General features: G+C 44.5%; 1 protein-coding gene across 10 annotated transcripts in view; it reads left to right on the forward strand.

Annotated features, from left to right (window-relative positions):
- FER1L5 (fer-1 like family member 5) overlaps positions 1-20,979 on the forward strand; it is a 363,329-nt gene that overhangs the window by 334,460 nt on the left and 7,890 nt on the right. For 8 of the 10 annotated variants that reach the window (XM_033947691.1, XM_033947688.1, XM_033947694.1 and 5 more), the window contains 2 exons: positions 252-351; positions 15,117-15,361. The exons of 1 other annotated variant lie outside the window; for it this stretch is intronic. In XM_033947691.1, coding sequence (XP_033803582.1) covers positions 252-351; positions 15,117-15,361 — 345 coding nt within the window. The remainder of the gene's footprint in view (positions 1-251; positions 352-15,116; positions 15,362-20,979) is intronic. One more of the 10 variants, XR_004539782.1, reaches the window with a different exon arrangement.

Below are 20,979 nucleotides of genomic sequence, written 5' to 3' on the forward strand. Positions count from 1 at the left end.
ATGTTCGCTCTGAGGATAAGAACAGCCCAGTCCATGGAGTGTCATTACTATGTTCATTGGCTCAAGCTCATCATTGCTCAATCTATCCATGTTCAATGGTGAATAGATCCATCTCTCTGCCTCCTATGTTTATTTGTACTGTGAGATTCTTCATTGCTTCTATTCCTGTTTCTGGGGCAAGGATTCTCATCATTGCTTTAATCCCATTCATGAGATCAGAATTCTTATTACTCTTTCTATTCTGCCTACAGGAAAGCATCTGGAGTGTGGATAAAAGAGTGACTAAAATTCCCCCCAAGCTGATCATTCAGATCTGGGACAATGACAGGTTCTCCTTTGATGACTTCATAGGTAGGAGGGGCATTATTGGTCAATAATAGAGATTTGAGGAATGGGGACTGGCTGTTGAAAGAAAGAAAAGATAATGAGTTAACTGCACACAAAGCTCAGCATTGTTATATTGAATAGGCTCTTCCTGTGGTTGGAAAAGTCTTTTCTCAAAGCTATTACAGTGTAATGTTGAGTACCTGTAACCAGTGGCGTACCTAGCTTATGTGACATCCGGGACCCATCATCTTTTGACATCCCACATCTGTACGAAAAACATGATTTTTAGTAACAAGCCACACATCACACATGAGTACCTAGGAAAAGGCAGCATCTTACATATTGTAGTGAGCAATACAACATCAATACACCCATTATAAAACTAAACAAGCCAGACTAGTACAGATCAATCCTACATCGTCAATCCTAACAGAAAACCATGTCTTTCGAACACACAGAACACAGAAAACACCTTCGCCTAGTATGGAATATGTCATCACAAACAACCCCCTCCCCCTTTTACAAAACTGTATTGTGAATATTAGCCACGGTGGTAACAGCTCTGACGCTCATAGAATTCTGAGCATCAGAGCTGCTACCACCACGGCTGGCGCTAAAAAAAACGCTCCACAGTTTTGTAAAAGGGGGGATAAAATAGAAATACATAGACAAAGGTTAAATTGAACCAGCAAGAAGCTGGACTCTGCATACAATGCAACACCACAGAAACAGTGACACATGTCTCCTAATGCAATAAATAAATAGAAAATTTTTGTTCTACCTTTGTTTTATCTGGTTTCTGCTTTCCTCATCTTCTTGTTACTCTCTTCCTTCCATCCACTGTCTGCCGTCTCTCTGCTCCAATATGGCATCTTCTCTCCTTCTATGCCCCTTCCAGAAACTGTATGCCTCCCCCTTCCATCTCTCCTTTCACCCCCATTGGTCTGGCATCTCTGTCCCCTCCTTCCCTCTCCCACACCTCTCTTCTGCAATCCCTTTCTTCCCTCATTTTCCTTTTCAATTTATTTTCTGCATCCATCTAGATTACGTTCTTACTACCCTCTCATCAATTTCCTTTTTTACTGTCTACCTACAGTTCGCCACCTCTTTCCCTCACCCCCTCTAGTATTTCCCTAACTCAATCCTTTTCCCCCCCATCATGTGCCCTACTTTTATTTATCCCCTCCTTCCATTATGTGCCCTCTTTCTCTACTCCTTCCATCTAGCTAAAGAAGCACTGCCTGGGCTTTGCAGTCCCCAGTTATGTCTCTAGCAGGATATATATTTCAAATCTGATATATTCTAATGACAAAATAGAAATAAAATGATTTTTTTCTACCTTTTGTTGTCTCTAGTTTCTGCTTTTATCTTCTTTTCACTCTTTTCCTTCCGGCGTCTGCCCTGACTCTTTAATCCAGCATCTGCCCGTTCCATCTACTGTCTGCTATTTCCAGAAACTGTCTGTCTCCCCCTGCCATCTCTTCTCTAGACCCCCCCTACTTTGGTCTGGCATCCATCATATTCCCTCTGTTCCCTCATGGCCTGGCATCATACTCCTTTCATCTCTCTTTCCCTCCCCCCTGTGGTTTTTAGCATCTCTCTCTTCTCATTTCCTCCACTCAGATCTGATAGCTCTGTCTCCTTCCCCGTTCTCTGGCATCTCTCTCTCCTCTCTCTCTTCCCTTTCCTTCTCTGGTCTTCCTTCTTTATTTTCTGCCTCCGTCTAAATTAAATTCTTTCTTACTATGCAGTCCTCAGTTTCCCTCTTTTCACTGTGTCTACCCACAGCATGCCACCCCTTTCCTTAACCCCTCCACTATCTCACTAACTCTATCTTTTCCTCCATCCAGCATATGTCCTTTTTCTTTATCCCTCCTTCCATCCAGTATGTGTTCTCTTTCTCCACTTCCATTCAGCATTTGCTCTCCCTTCTCCCCACTTCCATCATCTGCCGTCTTCTCTCTCCCCACTTCCATCATCTGCCCTCTTCTCTCTCCCCACTTCCATCATCTGCCCTCTTCCCTCTCCCCCTTCTCTCCACTTCCATCATCTGCCCTCTCCTCTCTCCCCCTTCTCCCCACTTCCATCATCTGCCCCTTCTCTCAATCTCTCCATCAATCACAGGCCCATCTCTCTCCCTTCCTTTCACCTTTCTGATTTTAGCAACAAGATTGGCAACTCCCCCCTCTCCCCCCGCCCGTGATGACACTTAAGATCGGCAACGGGCTTCCTTCTACCCCCCGGCATCAACAGAACTTCAGATCGGCAATGCGGTTCTCAGTCAAAAGCTTCCCTCTGACTCAGCTTCCTGTTTCCGCCCAGGCAGTTTAGTCAGAGGGAAGCTTTTGATTGAGCACCGCGTTGCCGATCTGAAGTTCTGTTGATGCCGGGGGTAGAAGGAGGCCAGTTGCTGATCTTAAGTGTCATCGCGGGGGGGACATTGCCGATCATGAATTGCATCGGAGGGGGCCGCCGATGCCACTCATCGCCGTTGCAGCCCAGATGCTGCCGATGGCCCCAATGCAATCTTGCCGGCCCTGCGTGGACCGGCACTGGAGAACCCAGACCTGGCCGACTGTGCACCCCCCCTAAGGCGTGCACCCGGGTGGAACGCTCCCCCCCCAGTCCCCCCTTATTACACCACTGCCTATAACATTCATTAAGTGTCTGCCATGCTATAAGCAAATGCTACTAAACCACTTTTGGTCAAGTGTCTGACTGCCAATAAGCAGCCAGTCAATTCTGAGGGTTTATCCTGCATATCCATGCATATATCACAGTACATGTAAAACATGAACTCAACACAGATAAAAGTCAAGCTTTATCAGAACACCATGGAAGTGAACTAATAATACAGTTTAATTTATTTATTTGATATACTGCAAATATAAAAATTTAAATTTAAAATTTAAGCGATTTACAATACAGCATGAACACAGTATGAACACTGAAGTGTGAACTCAAAGTCAGAGTTAAAAGCAGAACTTGTAGCTTTAATAGATACATACTTTTATTTCACAAACGTGTGGAAATGTAAGGAAAATATAGCACTAAACACATATACACAGGAGAGAAAGGTCATCAGAGAGTGATTAAATAGGGGGGGTGGGTCAGCGGTGTGGGCAGACTCGATGGGCCTCGGCCTTTTTCTGCCCTCACTTTCTATGTTCTATATTCTAAGGAATTATCTATACTGACTGCTTAAGTAATGTAGAAAATACACAGCATATCACTTGAGTGGTTTCATTTTCTGGGCCTCCAAGCAGGAAAACCTAATCCCAGTTTGGGGAAGGAACATAGGCCCAGATTCACTAAACTTTCTGACTGGATCATTGTTGAGCGATTCTTGGGTGATTTTTGCCGAGCGACTGACTCAACTGATCGGACGCATGCCCTATAGCAATCCCATGGATCGCTGTAAGAATGATCGAAACGCATGCGCAGAATATCCTTGTTGGTTATTGATGCAATTTACACATGCGCTAGCTCTTCACCCTTTACTACGTAGTTAGTGGGTGGGGTTTATTCGCACATGTCATTGGCGGGCGTCAAATGCGCTGCCTGCAAAGCATTTGCTGGCCCTACTACTTGGACATTTTTTTAAAGAAATAATTTGTGACCAACGCAGTGAATTATTTCTTTGTGTAGCTAGACTATGGACATTTATCGAACAGAACACGTTTTAAACCCACGGGTAAAAACCGCTGGTTAAAACCACAGGCTCGCAATGCGCATTTTACAGAATATAAAACAGGAATGAATTCTTACGCATGAATGAATTCTTACGCATATGTAAAGTTATTTTACAGTTTTAATTTTAATTTTAATGGTTGTTTTATATGAGGTTATAATCTCAATACTGATATTTCTGTACAGGAGAGTCAGCAAGGATAGTAAGCGACTGGTCCTCAGTAGTCGCTTCTTTTTAGATCAGCAAACCCAATCGATGTTTCTTCTTCTGCATAGTGAATCGATCGCTTCCTACTTTTACATGCCATTTCCTCTCATTTGCATGGCTGGATCAGATGGGAGATTGATCGGGAAACTGTTTAGTGAATCGGGTCGGGGAACAATCACAAAACCAGTAAAACTGGCTTTGCGATTGTCGTTACAGGATTGGAAGGTTTAGTGAATCTAGCCCATAAAAAGAACACTCAGGTTTCAATTGCTTATCAGAACAAAGGTTGAGATAACACATTAGCTGTTGGCAGATAAGATCCACTTTGCCTTTCCCCCTGTCTACCGTGTCACCAGAGGTTCAGCTATTCTGTCATCACAGAGGAACAGCAGCCTGAACACAGCAGATCCCCACAGCCTCCAGAAGGAACACAGAAAGGGAACCCCTAGACATGGGGCATCGTAGCACAGCCGCCGAAGCCCACACTAGCACTACTACTCCTCTCCTACCTCACGACATGACCACAAATGTAGTCATGGACAATGTAGACACCAAGAATCTCGAGATAGGAGACACAGACATACCAGCAGTGCTCTAAATACCTCCTGCCGCCACAAACACAAAAATCAGTCCACCAGTTCTTCCTTGGATCCTCCATTCCCTAAGAGACATACCAGTGACTACAAGCGACATCAGCAGGAGGATGAAGCTGCAACTCCCTACTCAAGGGGACCCCCAGAAACCAACAACAACCAGACAGGAGCAGGCCAACAACTGCTTCAGCTCCTGTCTCGGCTCTTTGCAACAGCTGCCATCACAACCCATCCTCTCAGGCCAAAGCACTCAGAAAACACTTGACACAAAAATCACTTGACAGTGCCCCAGCAGACAGATACTCTGACCTAGACACTGACTGCGAGTCTGACACCAGCTTCATTAGCGCCTACAACTCTGACCTCTCACTATCTGCCTTGCCACAACCATACCCTAACCTCTCATCAAAAGACAATGCTGAACCCCCTTCCACACTGATGCTGGAGGACCTGGTATACCCCAAAACTAGCAACCCAACTTACTGTTCTCATGGGGGGAGCGCCTGAATCATCCAACTGACAATAAGGATTCCTGCAATGACCCCCCTAATGAAAACCCTCCTGGACTGCAGGGACAAAATATAGTGAGCCTCTTCCTACAGATTACCTACGTCCAAGAGGTTGGAACTCAAATATCAAAGGCACTTGACTTTGATAAGACCCAACTATCTCAGAATTACATGCACCACCTCCATGCGCCACCAGAAAAGGACCCTAAAATCCTGGACTCCATAGGGAAGAGAATGTTTCAGAATGCAATGCTAAGTTCTTGCATTATTGCTCACCAATTCCAGATGCTACTGTATCAGGAGGCCATAGTGAACAAAATCAAAGGTGGCCTCCCGTCTATCACCAAATCAACCCAAGATTTCTTCTCTACTCTCCTCCATGATCTAAAAGAATGCAGCAGACACCTCTTCAGATCTGCATTTGATGCCCTTAAGATCTCTTCTTGTACAGGGGGGGCCATTCATCTCTGCCTGACACCATGCCTGGCTCCATGCCTCAGCACTCCAAGAGGACCTCCATGAACCCTTGGTGGATGCCTCATGCAGGGGTGAGAACCTCTTTGAAGATAAAGTCAAGGAAACAGTCAACATCAAGTAAAACTGCACCAACCTCCAAACCCAGGCCACAGATGACCTGGAATGAGCTGCACAATCCAGGAGACACTAAAGGAGCTACTCTCGCAAACCTCCATCCAACACCAGGTGATATTCAACAGCGCCACATTGGCAGCAGCCCAACAGCCTACCACCACAGCAGTACAACAGCTCCTACACACACAACACCCAAGGGACAGGGGCCCTCAGAGACAACCCACAACCCCAAAACAGAATCAATATTTGACTACCTGCCGACACCACATATCCCGGTGGTGGGCTGCATCAGATTTTTTTTCAAGTGACTGGACCAAGATCACCACCAAGTGGGTCCTGAATATCATCAAAAAAGGGTACTGAATCAAATTCTGCCACTGCCCTCCCCTCCCCCCAACAAACCTCTGCGCCCTCCTACCAAACCAGAAACCAACAACCTGAACTTCCTCCAGGAGGTGGAGGACTTGCTTCAGGCAGAGGCAGTAGAACCAGTCCCCATCCAAGCGATATTTCCTCATACCCAAGAAGGATAAAAGCAGCCACCCAATCTTGGACCTCTGCAAACTCAATGAATGCATCCACAAGGAAGGTTTTTGCATGCCCTCCCCGGGAACTGTATTTCCTCTACTCCAACCCTCTGTGGACCTGCAAGATGCATAAATGTACGTGCTAATTCATCCTGCCCAGAGAAAATACCTCTAGTTTAAGATTCAGGAGAAATGCTACCAATACAAAGTACTCCCATTCAGACTCTTGACTGCACCAAGAGTATTCACCAAGTGCGTCGCAGTAGCAGTGGCACATCTCCACCTCCAGGGGATCTGCGTACTCCCTTACCTCGATGACTAGCTGATCATGGGACACTCAGCACATGAAATGCAAGCAACTACATGAGCAACATTGGCATAGCCTATGAGATATTCTGATATAGGGTACCCCCTTAGTGGATCCCTTTGCCACTCATTTAAACAACAAAACCCCTCAGTAATGCTCCAGACTGGGATCACATGGCAAGCTAGCTCATTTCTCCATTGGGAGATAGAACTTCTGTATGTGTATTCTCCCATACCTCTCTTAGGGAAAATTTTGCTGAAACTAAAGCAGGATCAAGGGACCATGATCCTCATTGCCCTTACTGGCTGAAGCAGATATGGTTCACTCTACTTCTGGAGCTAGCCTCCAGAGAACGGAGTGTTTTCTGACCTTTGTCACCCAGAATGAGGAGTTGCTTCGACATCCCTACCTCCAATACCTAGCCCTTGGATATTACGAAGTTAGAGGCTGACTTTCTTAAACTGCATGAGGGCATCTCCCATGTTCAGCCTATTTCCAGAAAAGATTCCACAAAGAGGCCATATAATTTCTAATGGAGGAGGTTTGCTATCTGACATGAGGACAAGGCCCTAGATTCTTTTTTTCTGTCCTACACAAAAACTTTTGGAGTACCTGCTGCACTAATCAGAGTCTGGACTCAAGACCAAGTTTGTTGGGTTTACCTCAGTGCATGTACAAGGTAAAAGCTCTGTAACAGCTCTAGTTGTCCATTTCATGAGAGGCTTACACTAAGCCCCCAGTCAAGCCCCCCATGGTGTCATGGGATCTCAATGTCAGTGGACTTCCTAGGAGGCATAAGCTGTTGCACCTAAACTTCGGCACACCAAAGTGGCTTTGTGCTTTTAATCTATAACAGGTTAGGTGTGCTTTAACACAGTGATAGAATTGGTGCTAAGTGTGCTTCTTTGTCACACTTACGTTTAGGAACCACTTTATAGAATTGCTCCCTTAGCCTTCATGACGTCACTTTCCTGTGCCAACTTTAATCGGCGTTCCTGCGGAGTCTTTTTTGTTGTCTCAATACATTGCAGCCCCTGCAGCAAAAGTTTTGGATTTATGATTATACCCACACTTACTTTCTCTGATTTTACACTTTCAATGTGGATCCCTAAAGAAGACGTGTTTGTCGAAACATGGACTGTGTTGGGTCCTTATTTTATGCAAATGTGGATTTCTATTGGATCTGGACTTTTAATCGTTTGAATAAAGACCTGTATCAGGAACATCTTGTTTCAAGTTTCAAGTTTATTAAAATTTGATTGATCGCTTATTACAAGCTAAGCGATTAACAATTTATGTAAAATAAGTAGTAAAACAATAAATGAGGCTCAAATACAAACAGACAAAACAGACAAAACAGACTAACATGATACATAAGGAAGGAAAAAAATGGAAGGGAATAGTTACAATATTTAATCAAGAAATGAAAAAAGAGGGGGTAGGAAAAGACATACGGAAAGGGAATGTGAAAAATCGATGAATAGTAATTAAATATAGAGCATTCTTAAACGGTAAAAGCGTCTTTAAATAAAAAAGTTTTTAAAATAGTTTTAAATTTATTGAGATCTTTTACTTCTCTTATATATAGTGGTAAATTATTCCAGGTTTGGGGGGCCATTACAGAGAATATGTCATACCGTCTGGTGCCAATTATCTTCAAGGATGGAATCATTAAATGTCCTTGTGATGAAGAGCGAAGGGATCGTATTGCATTGTAAGGAATAAGTAGCCTATCTATGAATTGTGGTTCATGAGTAGTTAATGTTTTAAATACTAATAAAGAAATTTTGTAAATTATACGGTGGTTGATAGGCAACCAATGCGAATCAATAAGGAAAGGAGTGACATGATCAAATTTTTTGCCATTATGAATAATTTTAACTGCGGTGTTTTGTATTATTTGTAATCGTTTCTTTTCCTTTTGGGTAATATTCAGCAATAGTGAATTACAGTAGTCGAGCTTCGCGATCACTAAAGAATGTATTAAAATATTTAAAGATTTGGGTTCCAAGAATTTTGACACGGATCGAATCATTCGTAAACGATAAAAACAACTTTTGACAATTTTACTGATATGATCGTGGTATGTAAAATTTTGATCAATTATGACTCCGAGTATTTTTATTGATGATACAAGTTCAATGGGAATATTATCGATGGAAAATGGAATTGTTGGTATTAATCCCGATTTAATAGGAAAAAGTAATGCTTTTGTCTTAATTATGTTTAGAGCTAATCTGTTTTGAAAAAGCCAGTTTTTAATTTTTGTAAGTTTTTGATTAATTAAAAGTATTTCAGTTGAATTTTCCAAATTAAAGGGGTGGATCAACTGTATATCATCCGCGTAGGCGTAGGTGGTAAAGCCTATGGACTGAGCTAGACTAAGTAGAGGAGAAAGAAAAATATTAAAAAGTAAAGGAGACAAAATGGATCCTTGAGGGATACCAAAGTCATGTGAAAAGGAATTAGAAACTGAGTTATTAAAATGAACTATAGATGAGCGATTGGATAGAAATGAAGTAAACCATTCTAAAGTTAAATCACATACCCCTATGGTTTTTAATCTATTTAGGAGAAGTGAATGATCAATGGTGTCAAATGCAGCAGAGAGATCGAGAGAAAAAAGTATGACAGAGTTGTGATGATCCAAGTAATAATTAATACTGGTTGTTAATCCAATTAATGAATATTCTGTGTTATGATTTTTTTTGAAACCGGTTTGGTAGATTCAACAAAATCAGATAGTTGATTAAACACTACTCTTTCTGCTATTTTTCCCATAAATGGGATATTTGCAATAGGACGGTAATTCATGGGGTCGTCAGAGTTTATTTTGCGGTCCTTTATTAACGGATGAATGATTGCTGTTTTCCATATAGTGGGGAAAGTGCCTGATTTGAGACTTTTTAATATTAAGGAATGTATGAATGGGCCAAAACAAGAAAAATACTTTTTTAATATGAAAGGAGATATGATTTCCGATGAAGAGCCTTTTAAATTGATTTTTTGAATAATATCTTTAATCTCTGTTAAAGAAGGATAGTTAAATGTTGAACATTTAGAATATGGAAATTGATGGTCGTTTGTAACGTCTGTTGAAGTAACAGGAGAAGGTGATTGAAAAATTTTTCGAATAGTTTTAATTTTATCACAGAAAGTATTAGCTAAGTCTTGTGCTGTTAAATTTAATTGATTGGTATCCTTTTGTAAATTTGGAGTAATGGATTTTAAAATAGAATAAAGTATTGACGGATTTTTAGCTTTTATAATTTTATTTGAATAATAAGATCGTTTAACCTCATTAATTTTTGATTTATAAAGAACAGATTTTTCTTTAAAATATTTCAGATTTTCATCTGATTTATTTTTACGCCATTTCCTCTCCAACGATCTCAGTTGATTTTTTATTAGAGAGAGCTCATAAGAATACCAAGGATTGTGGGTTTTTCGGGAAGAGATGGTTTTATTAATGAGTGGTACTTCTTTGTCCAATAATTTCTGAATAGTTAAATTCCATATTGTAAGATGGTCATCTAAAGAACCAGTTTCAGGTAGTAAACAGGTAGAGTTAAGAAAAGAAGAAATAGTAGATGATTCTAAGTTGGAGTAATCCCGATAAGAGATTGTTTTAGATGCAGATGATAATATTTTTTTATTGTTGATGAATAATCTAAATGTGATGAGATGGTGGTCAGACCAAGGTATTGATGTATTTTGAACATTAAAAAACATAGAACGATCTGTGTTAGAGATTAAGATGGTATCTAAAGTATGTCCTGCTTTATGTGTCGCATCTAAGATTAATGATTGTAAGTTCAGAACATGAATATAATTAATGAATTCACTAGTTGTTGAATTTGAGAGTTCATCAAAATGTATATTGAAGTCTCCTAAAATTAAGGGATGTTCTGATCCAGAACAAAAATCAAAAATCAAATTTTGTAGTTGAGATAAACAGTTTTGAGTTATTGGCGGAGGGATATAAAGTAAAAGGATGTCTATTTTGGGATTAATAGTTAGCTTGATTTGCAGAAACTCAATTGGCACTTTTCCTTTGGAATGATCGACAGATTTTATAATGTTGTTAGAGTAAATAATGGCTAGTCCGCCTCCTTTTTGTTTATAACGATGATTATACACAAAAGAATAATTAGTAGGGCAGCAATAGGAAAGGTAGGCTTCTTCACCTTCTGTAAGCCAAGATTCAGTTAGGCAAAGAATATGAAAGTTTTGTGAAAGAAGTAGCTCTTTGATTAAATGAAATTTCCCTTTTATTGACCTTACGTTAATTAACCCTAGTTTTAAATTCATTTGTTTGTGAATGTTGATTTCCGATGAAGTAGTTGAAAGTGAATGAGAAGTTTGTAGTGTAATTTGGATGTTTGTAGGTTGACGTGGGATATTATTTAATGGTTTGGGAGGACGAAAACCCCAATGAACAGGAATATTCTCTATTGGGTTTGAAGTAGGGAATGATTTATTAGGAATTTGTTGATTCATAATTAATGAATATAAGAGAGTAAATGTGAATAAATAAAAATAGAAACGTTGAAAATTGAATTGTATAATACTAAAAAGTTTTTTTTTAAAAAGAAGGGTAGCAAAAATGGAAATAAAACCCGAAAAACAAGTAAAAACAGAAACGCCCTCTGAAAGTATAATATACGTAGTGCAGATCAATGAAACAAACTCCTGCTTTAATACAATATTTCTCAACTTCTTCAAGCCAAGTACCCCATAAGTCTAACAGATATCAACTGAGTACCCCCGCCCAAGCTCCGACCCAGACCTGCCCAAGCTCCACCCCTGACCCTACTAATTGTAATGCAATTTCTTCCATTCATTTTTCATATACACACAGTATAATCTTATTAATATATAATGATAACCACAAAATTTTAAAAACCAACAAAGCACACTGTATGCAGAGAAAATGTTAATTATCATTTATATTTATTTTGGTTTTTTCAAAGAGGTCAAGGCAGATGGCTTTAAAATATGCAATGTCACCTCAGTAACAACTGTAGAAAAATAGACAAATGTAGTGCAAAATATAGACTGCAGATATAAATTCTCAAAACTGACACATTTTGATCACTAAATTGAAAATAAAATCATTTTTCCTATCTTTGTTGTCTGGTGATTTCATGAGTTTTTGGTTGCACTTCCTTCTGACTGTGCATCCAATATTTCTTTCTTTCTGCCTCTGGCATGCTTCCTCTCATCTGGACCTCATCCCTTCCCCAACCAAAATCTCTCTTTGTCCCTCCATGAGTCCAACTTTACTTCCTCTCTCCTCCATCCCTATTGGCAACATGTCTCCCTCTCTCTCTCACTGTCCATCTTTCTCTCATTCCCTCCCTTGCTGCAAAGGGAGTGGGGAAAGAGAGAGAGAGATCCAGGGTGTATCTCTCCCACCCCCTCTACTGCCATCTAACATTTCTCCCTTTCTCATTCCCCGGATCATGTGCAGCATTTTTCACCACTGCCCACCAGCCCCATGCTCATTTCTCCTTCTATCACCCCTCTCCAGCACCATGCCACATCTCTCCCTGCATCACTATGTCCAACATTCCTCCCTCTTGCATCCCCTTCAATCTGTCCCTCTTCACCACCATATCCAACTTTTCTCCCTCTCATCCTTCTATTCCCCATGCATCTCTACCTCACTCCTCTCTCTCTATATATGCCCAATTTTCTTCTTTCTTCCTTTCCCCATGCGCACCATCTCTTTCCGTCTCACTCACACACTCATGCCCAACAATTCTTCCTTTCTATTCCCTCCCTCCTATATCCCAAGTTAGCACCCCCTTCTTCCCTCCCTTCTGTGTTCTATGTTAATGCCCCCTCCCTTCCTTCTGTGTCTCGAGTTTGTGCCCTCTCCCTGCCTTCCAGTCTTTGTCCCAAATTCTTGCCCCTCACATGTCCCAGTGTGATCCTACCCCCCCCCATTTCTCTCTTTGTCCCATGATCAAGTCACTCTCTCCCTTACATGCTCACTCCAGGGCTGCATTTGCTCCCTTCAGGGCCATCCAGCTGGGCTGCTCCTTCCTGCCTTCAGCTGTACAGGGACGCGGATAGTGGCTCTTACATGCTGCACGTGGCTGACCCACAAGCCTTCCCTCTGATTTCAGCTCTGACGTTGAAGAAAAGGCTTCTGGGTCAGCCACGTGCAGCAAGCAAGAACCGCTGCCCATGTCCCTGTGCAAATGAAGGCAAGAAGGAGCAGCCTAGCTGGACAGCCCTGAAGGAGGTAACTGGGATACCCCGCTGACATGGAAGTCTTCACTCCGACGTCAGCTCTGACATCAGAGGGAAACTCTCCGGTTGGCTTCAGCAGAGGGGGGAATGCAGCTGGTGGCCAGGAAGGAGGGCATGGGATCCCCAGTGGTGGCAGCATCCATTAAGGGGGAAGGGGGTGGGAGACTTGCACAGTGCTGCATACCCTCAACATGAGGCTCGCGTATCCCTAAGGGTACACTTCCTGCCTGTTGAGAAACCATACTTTAAAGGGTCTGAATTATATTTTTCAAAACAGAATGGAAGAAATGTACAAGAGTGTGAAAACATTTACAAGGCACAGTAATTAACCCACTTGTGCTTGAATTGTGCCACTATTTTGACTGCTGAGATCTCTGTGGATAGGCTATTTTAAACATCCTTGTCCTCAGCCAAAGAATATATCTTCACTTTGAGTGGCATTTTAAAAAGGACATACAAATCAGAATTAAGATATCAGAGTCCAGACATCTCAATATCTGTTAGAATTTTAGAACATATCTCCCAATAGAGCTTTGTCTAAAATACAGGGTGAAATGGAGGTTTATGCCTTGATCATGTATGGCATAAACATCCATTTTAGACGAATGCTTAAAATATCAACAAGCAAAATGGGCACATAAACATTCATGTGGCAGAAAATAGCACCATAAACATTTATTTTATGAATATTTTTGTTTCAAAACTGGTTATATTTCCAAATTTATCTCAGAGCCTAGTATCCCTTTCCAGTTTTGCTTTTGAGGGGAACATCAACAACTGGGGAATTAATAGGGCTACCTCCCCTAATCTCTCTAGTAGACTGCTGATCAATACAAATACTTTTCTGAAAACTAGATGTCTTTAAGTAGCAAGTATAATGATAGCCCACATTGATCTGTTAATACGTGGATGTTTATCCCCTTTCTGAAATGGGGAATAATGTTTATTTTTTAGGTCCACCTTAGTTCTGCCCAAAACATGCTTAGACCAAGGCCTGCCTGAGGAGTCTAATTTGAACTGAGAATTACTTGATGGTGCACAGTCTTAAGAAAATCTTCTTCTAGTCTTTAAAAAGACTCTTGCAGCTCTGCCTACAATACCTTGTGCGGGTCATAAAGCTGGCAAAAGCGCTCTTGAACAACTGTTGTCATCCTTCTTTTGCAATCAGGCAAATAAAAAGAGTCTTTTTAAAAACTAGAAGAAACTGGGGCTCTTCTCCCTGGAAAAGCAGAGACTCAGAGAAGACATGATAGAGACTTACAAGATTATGAAAGGCATAGAGAGGGTGGAGAGGGACAGGTTCTTCAGCGTACTGGGAACTACAAAAACAAGAGGGCACTCGGAGAAATTCAAAGGGGACAGGTTTCAAACCAATGCTAGAAAGTTCTTCTTCACTCAGAGGGTGGTGGATACCTGGAATGCGCTTCCGGAAGATGTAATAGGACAGACTACATTAAGGGGTTTCAAAGAGGGACTAGATAAATTCCTGAAGGATAAGGGGATTGAAGGCTACAGATAAGGGAGGACACAGGAGCAAAAAGGGTATAGATAAAAGGGAAAAAGGGTTTTTTTACGATATAAAAGAGTAGGGATCAATGGGTTAGACAATTAAGGCAACTCTACAGGTCATGGACCTGATGGGCTCGATGGACCCTTGGTCTGACCCAGCGGAGGCAAATTCTTATGTTCTTATGTAAAATTTTCATAAGACTGTGCTGAAACACAATCGTATCGAGTCAGTGTCATATTATCTAATAAAGGAGATCGAGCACCAAACAGTCACCTTCTTGGTTTGTTTTCTTGCCTTCCACGATTCGGGAAGGAGGTATCTCCTGTTTTCTCTGAGACTTCTGAAATAAGCACCATTAGATATGAGCCTCTCCCCTTTCAGTTTAATGTCATAACCTCTTGTTTTATGAAGTGTTAATTCAAACACAGAGGAATGTGGTGCTCACATAGATCTCTGATCTCCAGAGTTTGGGAAGTCTGAGAATATTATGGGCAACTAAGATATGTTATCGTTTATGTGAAATAGGTCTCCTATGGAAGACTAAGCATTTGCTGATCTCTGGATTATCAAAGATGGAATCATTTGTGTTGCAGGTGTTCTGGAACTGAATCTTATTCAAATGCCCCATCCCAAAAAAAATGCTGCAGATTGTTCACTGCAAATGGTTGATTACAAAGAAACTGCTGTAAAAACTGTATCACTATTCAATTACTTGAAGAACGTCAAACTTTTCGGATTGTCCAAAAGTCATTCACCGAGAATCTCGCTGTTCAAGGAGCGGATCCTGAGGGGCTGGTGGCCATGCATCATCCTGGAGAAAAACGCATGTCGAATATCAGTATGAGACTGAAGCACAGCTTATCATGGGGCAGGAGACAGAAAATAAGAAAGGAAAATGCAACGTCCTCTCTCATACAGTTGTCTCTGCTCTTGATAACGGGATCGATATTCAGCACTATTTAGATGGCGGGGAATGGCGTCTGGCCATCTAGCACATGGCTGGCTATCCACTGATGTTCAGCAGGAGCTGACTATCAGCTATCTCATGCTAAATTTCCGGCTTAGCAGATTGGCCGGTGACATAGCTGGTCACCGCCATATTCAGCAGCTTACTGGCTAAGTTTAGTAGCCAAATACAACTGCCACTGAGACTTAGCTGGCTAGCTGCTGAATATTGGCTATGTCTTGTCCAGCCAAAAGTAAACCAGAAATTCAATGCTGCTTGCTGGCATTGCATTTCTGGTATTGCAGCAGACCACAGGAGATCACCGGAGATCTCTCGTGTTCTGTATATGAGCCCAAATATGTATGATGTGTAGTGTCTTCCCACTTGTTGCTGTCCCTGCCCAAAACAGTGCCTCTCTCTTGCACCTAATGGTGCAGTGTCCTTTCTGTCATAGCTTTCTTCCAGACAGTCTCCTTTTCCTGGGGTGCCATCTCCCAATCTGCTTTCCCTGAGAGAGAATCTTTTTCTTTTTCCTGTGGTGCCAAGTTTTCTCTCTTCTTGCTGTTCCTGCCATCAGAAAGTCTACAGAAGGGATAAAGAATAACTATATAAATGTTGAGAGAAAAGGGGAGAGAGTTGATGAGGCCTGAAAAGAAAGGAGGAAGTAATCTTACGATGGGGCAGATCAGTAGAAGAGTGAGTCAAAAAACTATGCTTAAATACCTAGCAGGAATAATAGAAAAGAGGAGGAAATCCTTATGAATCAATACTCGGATCAAAAAAGAAAGTATGGGAGGACCAAATCAATTTCAACTCGAGGTAAAAAACACTTTTAGTAGTTGGACTTGACACAGATCTGCATTTCAGAATCCACAAGTCGAACCAAATGGGTATAGATACCAGTGCACAAAAGTTCATGCGGACATATTACAAGATGTTTGAACAACAGTATCCTTGGAAATACAAATGCCAACCTAATAAAATATTGTGTGTTGCAACTGAATTGCGGGTTTTCTAAAAGCATAATCACAAGGAACATACATTTGTAGTATGCAATATTTTACGAGTATTAGGTTGGCATTTGTACTCCAAGGATACTGTTATTCAGATGTCTTGTAAAGCAGTGGTTCCCAACCTTGTCCTGGAGGACTACCAGCCAGTCAGGTTTTCAGGATAGCCCTAATGAATATGCATGGAGCAGATTTGCATGCCTGTCACCTCCATTATATGCATATCTCTCTCATGCATATTCATTAGGCTTATCCCAAAAACCCGAATGGCTGGTGGTGCTCCAGGACAGGGTTGGAAACCACTTTTGTAAAGTGTCTGCATGAACTTTTGGGCACTGAGGTATCCATATCTATCTGGTCTGATTTGTTGACTCTTGAGGCAGGCGCTTCTGCGCTGAAACGCAGATCTGCATCAAGTCCAACTAATAAATAGTTGAAATTGGTTTGGTCCTCTCCTACTTTTTCTTGCTTAAATACCCAGGAGTGTATTGCTCCATAGACTATCTTCAGGATAGCCTGTATCTAGAATTTGAACACAAGAGAGGTTCTAATGTATTAATTCAACAATAGATGGTGGGAGGGAGGGACAGGAAGAATAGATATGAGGTTTTCAAGGTAGAGAATGAGGGCAGGATGCACTCAAGCCAGTGCTGTTTTAACAGCTTTAATGACGATCACATTTGCAGACCTGTTGCATGAAAATGGCTCACCACCTGGTTTTCTGCACGATTGCTCATTCCCCAATCCAATCATGCAATAAGCTCATTAATATTAAAATGCCATGTAAACTAGTAGAGCGATTGATGCTCTAACATGGCTTCCCGATGCACTAAAAAAAGTTCGTTTTTAGCGATCCAAAAAAAGCAACTGGTCAAGACTAGTCACTTGTTTAACCTTTTTTTAATGCACAATACCTGCCCCATTAGAAAAAAAAAGCACCCCCCCGGGCCAATGATTGCCCGCCCTGACGAACCGGCACTGGGAATCAACCCCCCCATCACCAGCAGAAAAGGCAAGAGGAATGTCCACCCCCACCTCCCCCGTGTGAGAAAAAATGGCAGAAGGGATGCCCACTTCCTCCTGCCACAAAAGGCTCACTCTTGCACCAGACCCCCCCAATATCCCCTACACTCCCACTTTCCCCCTCCCCAGAATAAAAGGCAGGAGGGATGCCTACTCCCCTCCCCTTGGGTATCTGAGCCAATCAAGGCCTTAGGCCCCTCCCTGTGCATCACATGATGCACTGGGGAGGGAAAGGTCCACCCTTTTGGACTGGTGGGCCTATGAGCGGGATGGACTTAGCTTCCATCCTGCTCCAACTTCTCTGAAAAGGTACAGGGGGGTTCTGGGGCTGGGAGGAAGTTTGGGGGATCTCCGGTGACAGAAGGGAGTGGTCATCCCTTTTTATTCAGGGAGAAAGAGGGAGGGGATGTTTGGGCGGGCGCCTGGTGCAGGGGTGGGACTTTGGTGGAAGGAGGGCATGGGTATCCTTCCTGCCATTTTGCTGCTGTGAGGGGAGGTCGTCAACATGGCAGGAGGGAGTGGGCTCCCTTCCTGCCATTTTTGTCTCACGTCGGGGGGGGGGGGGGAGCGAATGGCAGGAGGGGAATGGCTATCTCTCCTGCCGATTTTTACTAGTGCAGGGGGGGGATTCCTGGTGCTGTGTTCATCAGGGGTCATTGGGGAGGGCCATCATCGGTTTGGGGGGCTTTTTTCATGGGGCAATTATTGTGCATATGTAACACACACAGCATCTGTGCCCATTTAAAAAAAAAAAAAGTTTCCTGCCCCAAACAGCTGAGTGGCAGGAGGCTTTCCCCTGCTTCTCAGCTGTTCAGGCTTCCCCTGTCGTCTCTGGGCATATGTGAGAATCGCTCTCATAGCGATCAATCGTACGGCAGAGTCGTGGATTATGATGAACATCCACGTGAATCATTTGCATGCAAACCTTTTAGTGTATCAATAGCTCTTTCTGAATCAGACCAGAGCAGACCCACAAGGGCTTACCAATCTTAGTGCATCTAGTCCTGAGAACTGAAATAGTCCAGGTCACTGACAAGTGACATTTAGCTGTTTCTAGGCACTCGGGTACGGATTCTCTAAACAGCGCCAGCTTTGTAGGCACCAGTAGGTGCACAAACTCAGTGAAAAACATCATTTCAATATTTCTCACCAATTTTCAAAGCGTCCAAAACATCAGCACTGGAATCACACCTAAAGCCAAAAGTGGTGTTAGACGCCCTTCATATCAAAGGTAGATGCCAGAAATATAGGTCTGGAAAACCCTAGCCTACATTTTCTACTCATCCCACTACATCCTCTCACCCCACTTGTGCCAGAGGTGTCGCGTGATTGACATGCGATTGGTGGCTGCTTTTAAGGCAGCCACTGACGATGGTGCATGGTTAGAGAATCTGAACCTTAGTGTTTCTATATTTTGAAACCTGGTGCAGCCTGGCACTGATTTTTTTTATAATGCACTGTTTTCACTATTTTGCACATTAGTCCCACATTTTATTTTCTCTTCCCTAAGTACCGTATTTTCACGCATATAACGCGCGTGTTATACGCGTTTTTACCTACCGCGCATACCCCTCGCGCGTTATATGCGTGAGCGCGGTATACAAAAGTTTTAAAACATAGTTCCCACCCCGCCCGACACCCGATTCACCCCCCCAGCAGGACCGCTCGCACCCCCACCCCGAACGACCGCTCGCACGCGCTCCCACCCGCACCCGCATCCACGATCTGAGCAAGAGAGAGCCCAAGCCCTCTTGCCCGGCCGACTCCCCGACGTCCGATACATCCCCCCCCCCGGCAGGACCACTCGCACCCCCACCCCGAAGGACCGCCGACTTCCCGACAATATCGGGCCAGAAGGGAGCCCAAACCCTCCTGGCCACGGCGACCCCCTAACCCCACCCCGCACTACATTACGGGCAGGAGGGATCCCAGGCCCTCCTGCCCTCGACGCAAACCCCCCTCCCTCCAACGACCGCCCCCCCCAAGAACCTCCGACCGCCCCCCCAGCCGACCCGCGACCCCCCTGGCGACCCCCACGACCCCCCACCCCCCTTCCCCGTACCTTTGGTAGTTGGGCCAGAAGGGAGCCCAAACCCTCCTGGCCACGGCGACCCCCTAACCCCACCCCGCACTACATTACGGGCAGGAGGGATCCCAGGCCCTCCTGCCCTCGACGCAAACCCCCCTCCCCCCCAACGACCGCCCCCCCCACGACCCCCCGACCGCCCCCCAGCCGACCCGCGATCCCCCTCGCGACCCCCACGACCCCCCCACCCCCCTTCCCCGTACCTTTGGTAGTTGGCCGGACAGACGGGAGCCAAACCCGCCTGTCCGGCAGGCAGCCAACGAAGGAATGAGGCCGGATTGGCCCATCCATCCTAAAGCTCCGCCTACTGGTGGGGCCTAAGGCGCGTGGGCCAATCAGAATAGGCCCTGGAGCCTTAGGTCCCACCTGGGGGCGCGGCCTGAGGCACATGGGCCCAACCCGACCATGTGCCTCAGGCCGCGCCCCCAGGTGGGACCTAAGGCTCCAGGGCCTATTCTGATTGGCCCACGCGCCTTAGGCCCCACCAGTAGGCGGAGCTTTAGGATTGATGGGCCAATCCGGCCTCATTCCTTCGTTGGCTGCCTGCCGAACAGGCGGGTTTGGCTCCCGTCTGTCCGGCCAACTACCAAAGGTACGGGGAAGGGGGGTGGGGGGGTCGCCAGGGGGGTCGCGGGTCGGCTGGGGGGGCGGTCGGAGGTTCTTGGGGGGGCGGGCGTTGGGGGGGGGGGGGGTTTGCGTCGAGGGCAGGAGGGCCTGGGCTCCCTCCTGCCCGTAATGTAGTGCGGGGTGGGGTTAGGGGGTCGCCGTGGCCAGGAGGGTTTGGGCTCCCTTCTGGCCCAACTACCAAAGGTACGGGGAAGGGGGGTGGGGGGGTCGTGGGGGTCGCGGGTCGGCTGGGGGGGCGGTCGGAGGTTCTTGGGGTGGGCGGTCGTTGGGGGGAGGGGGGTTTGCGTCGAGGGCAGGAGGGCCTGGGATCCCTTCTGCCCATAATGTAGTGCGGGGTGGGGTTAGGGGGTCGCCGTGGCCAGGAGGATTTGGGCTCCCTCCTGGCCCGATAATGTTGGGGAGTCGGCGGTCCTTCGGGGGGAGGGATGTATCGGACGTCGGGGGGGGGCATCAGGCTTTCAGGATGGGGACAGACCTTCAAGGGGGGACAGTGCACGGAAGTCAGGGGGGGTGAACGGAGAGTCGGGACAGCGCACGGAAAGTCAGGGCGGGCGAAAGGAGCGTCGGGCAGCATGCGCGGTATACCCGTGAGCGCGGTATACCAAAGTTTTTGTACATATCATCGTGATTTCTGCGCGCTATACCCGTGTGCGCGTTTTATACGGGTGCGCGTTATTTGCGTGAAAATACGGTAGTTAGATAGATGGAAGGCTACATCTGCTCCTGCTTTAGCTTGGTGATGGATATTATAAGTCCAGCTATGG

Source organism: Geotrypetes seraphini, chromosome 6 (assembly GCF_902459505.1).
Source record: "Geotrypetes seraphini chromosome 6, aGeoSer1.1, whole genome shotgun sequence".
NCBI lineage: Eukaryota > Metazoa > Chordata > Amphibia > Gymnophiona > Dermophiidae > Geotrypetes > Geotrypetes seraphini.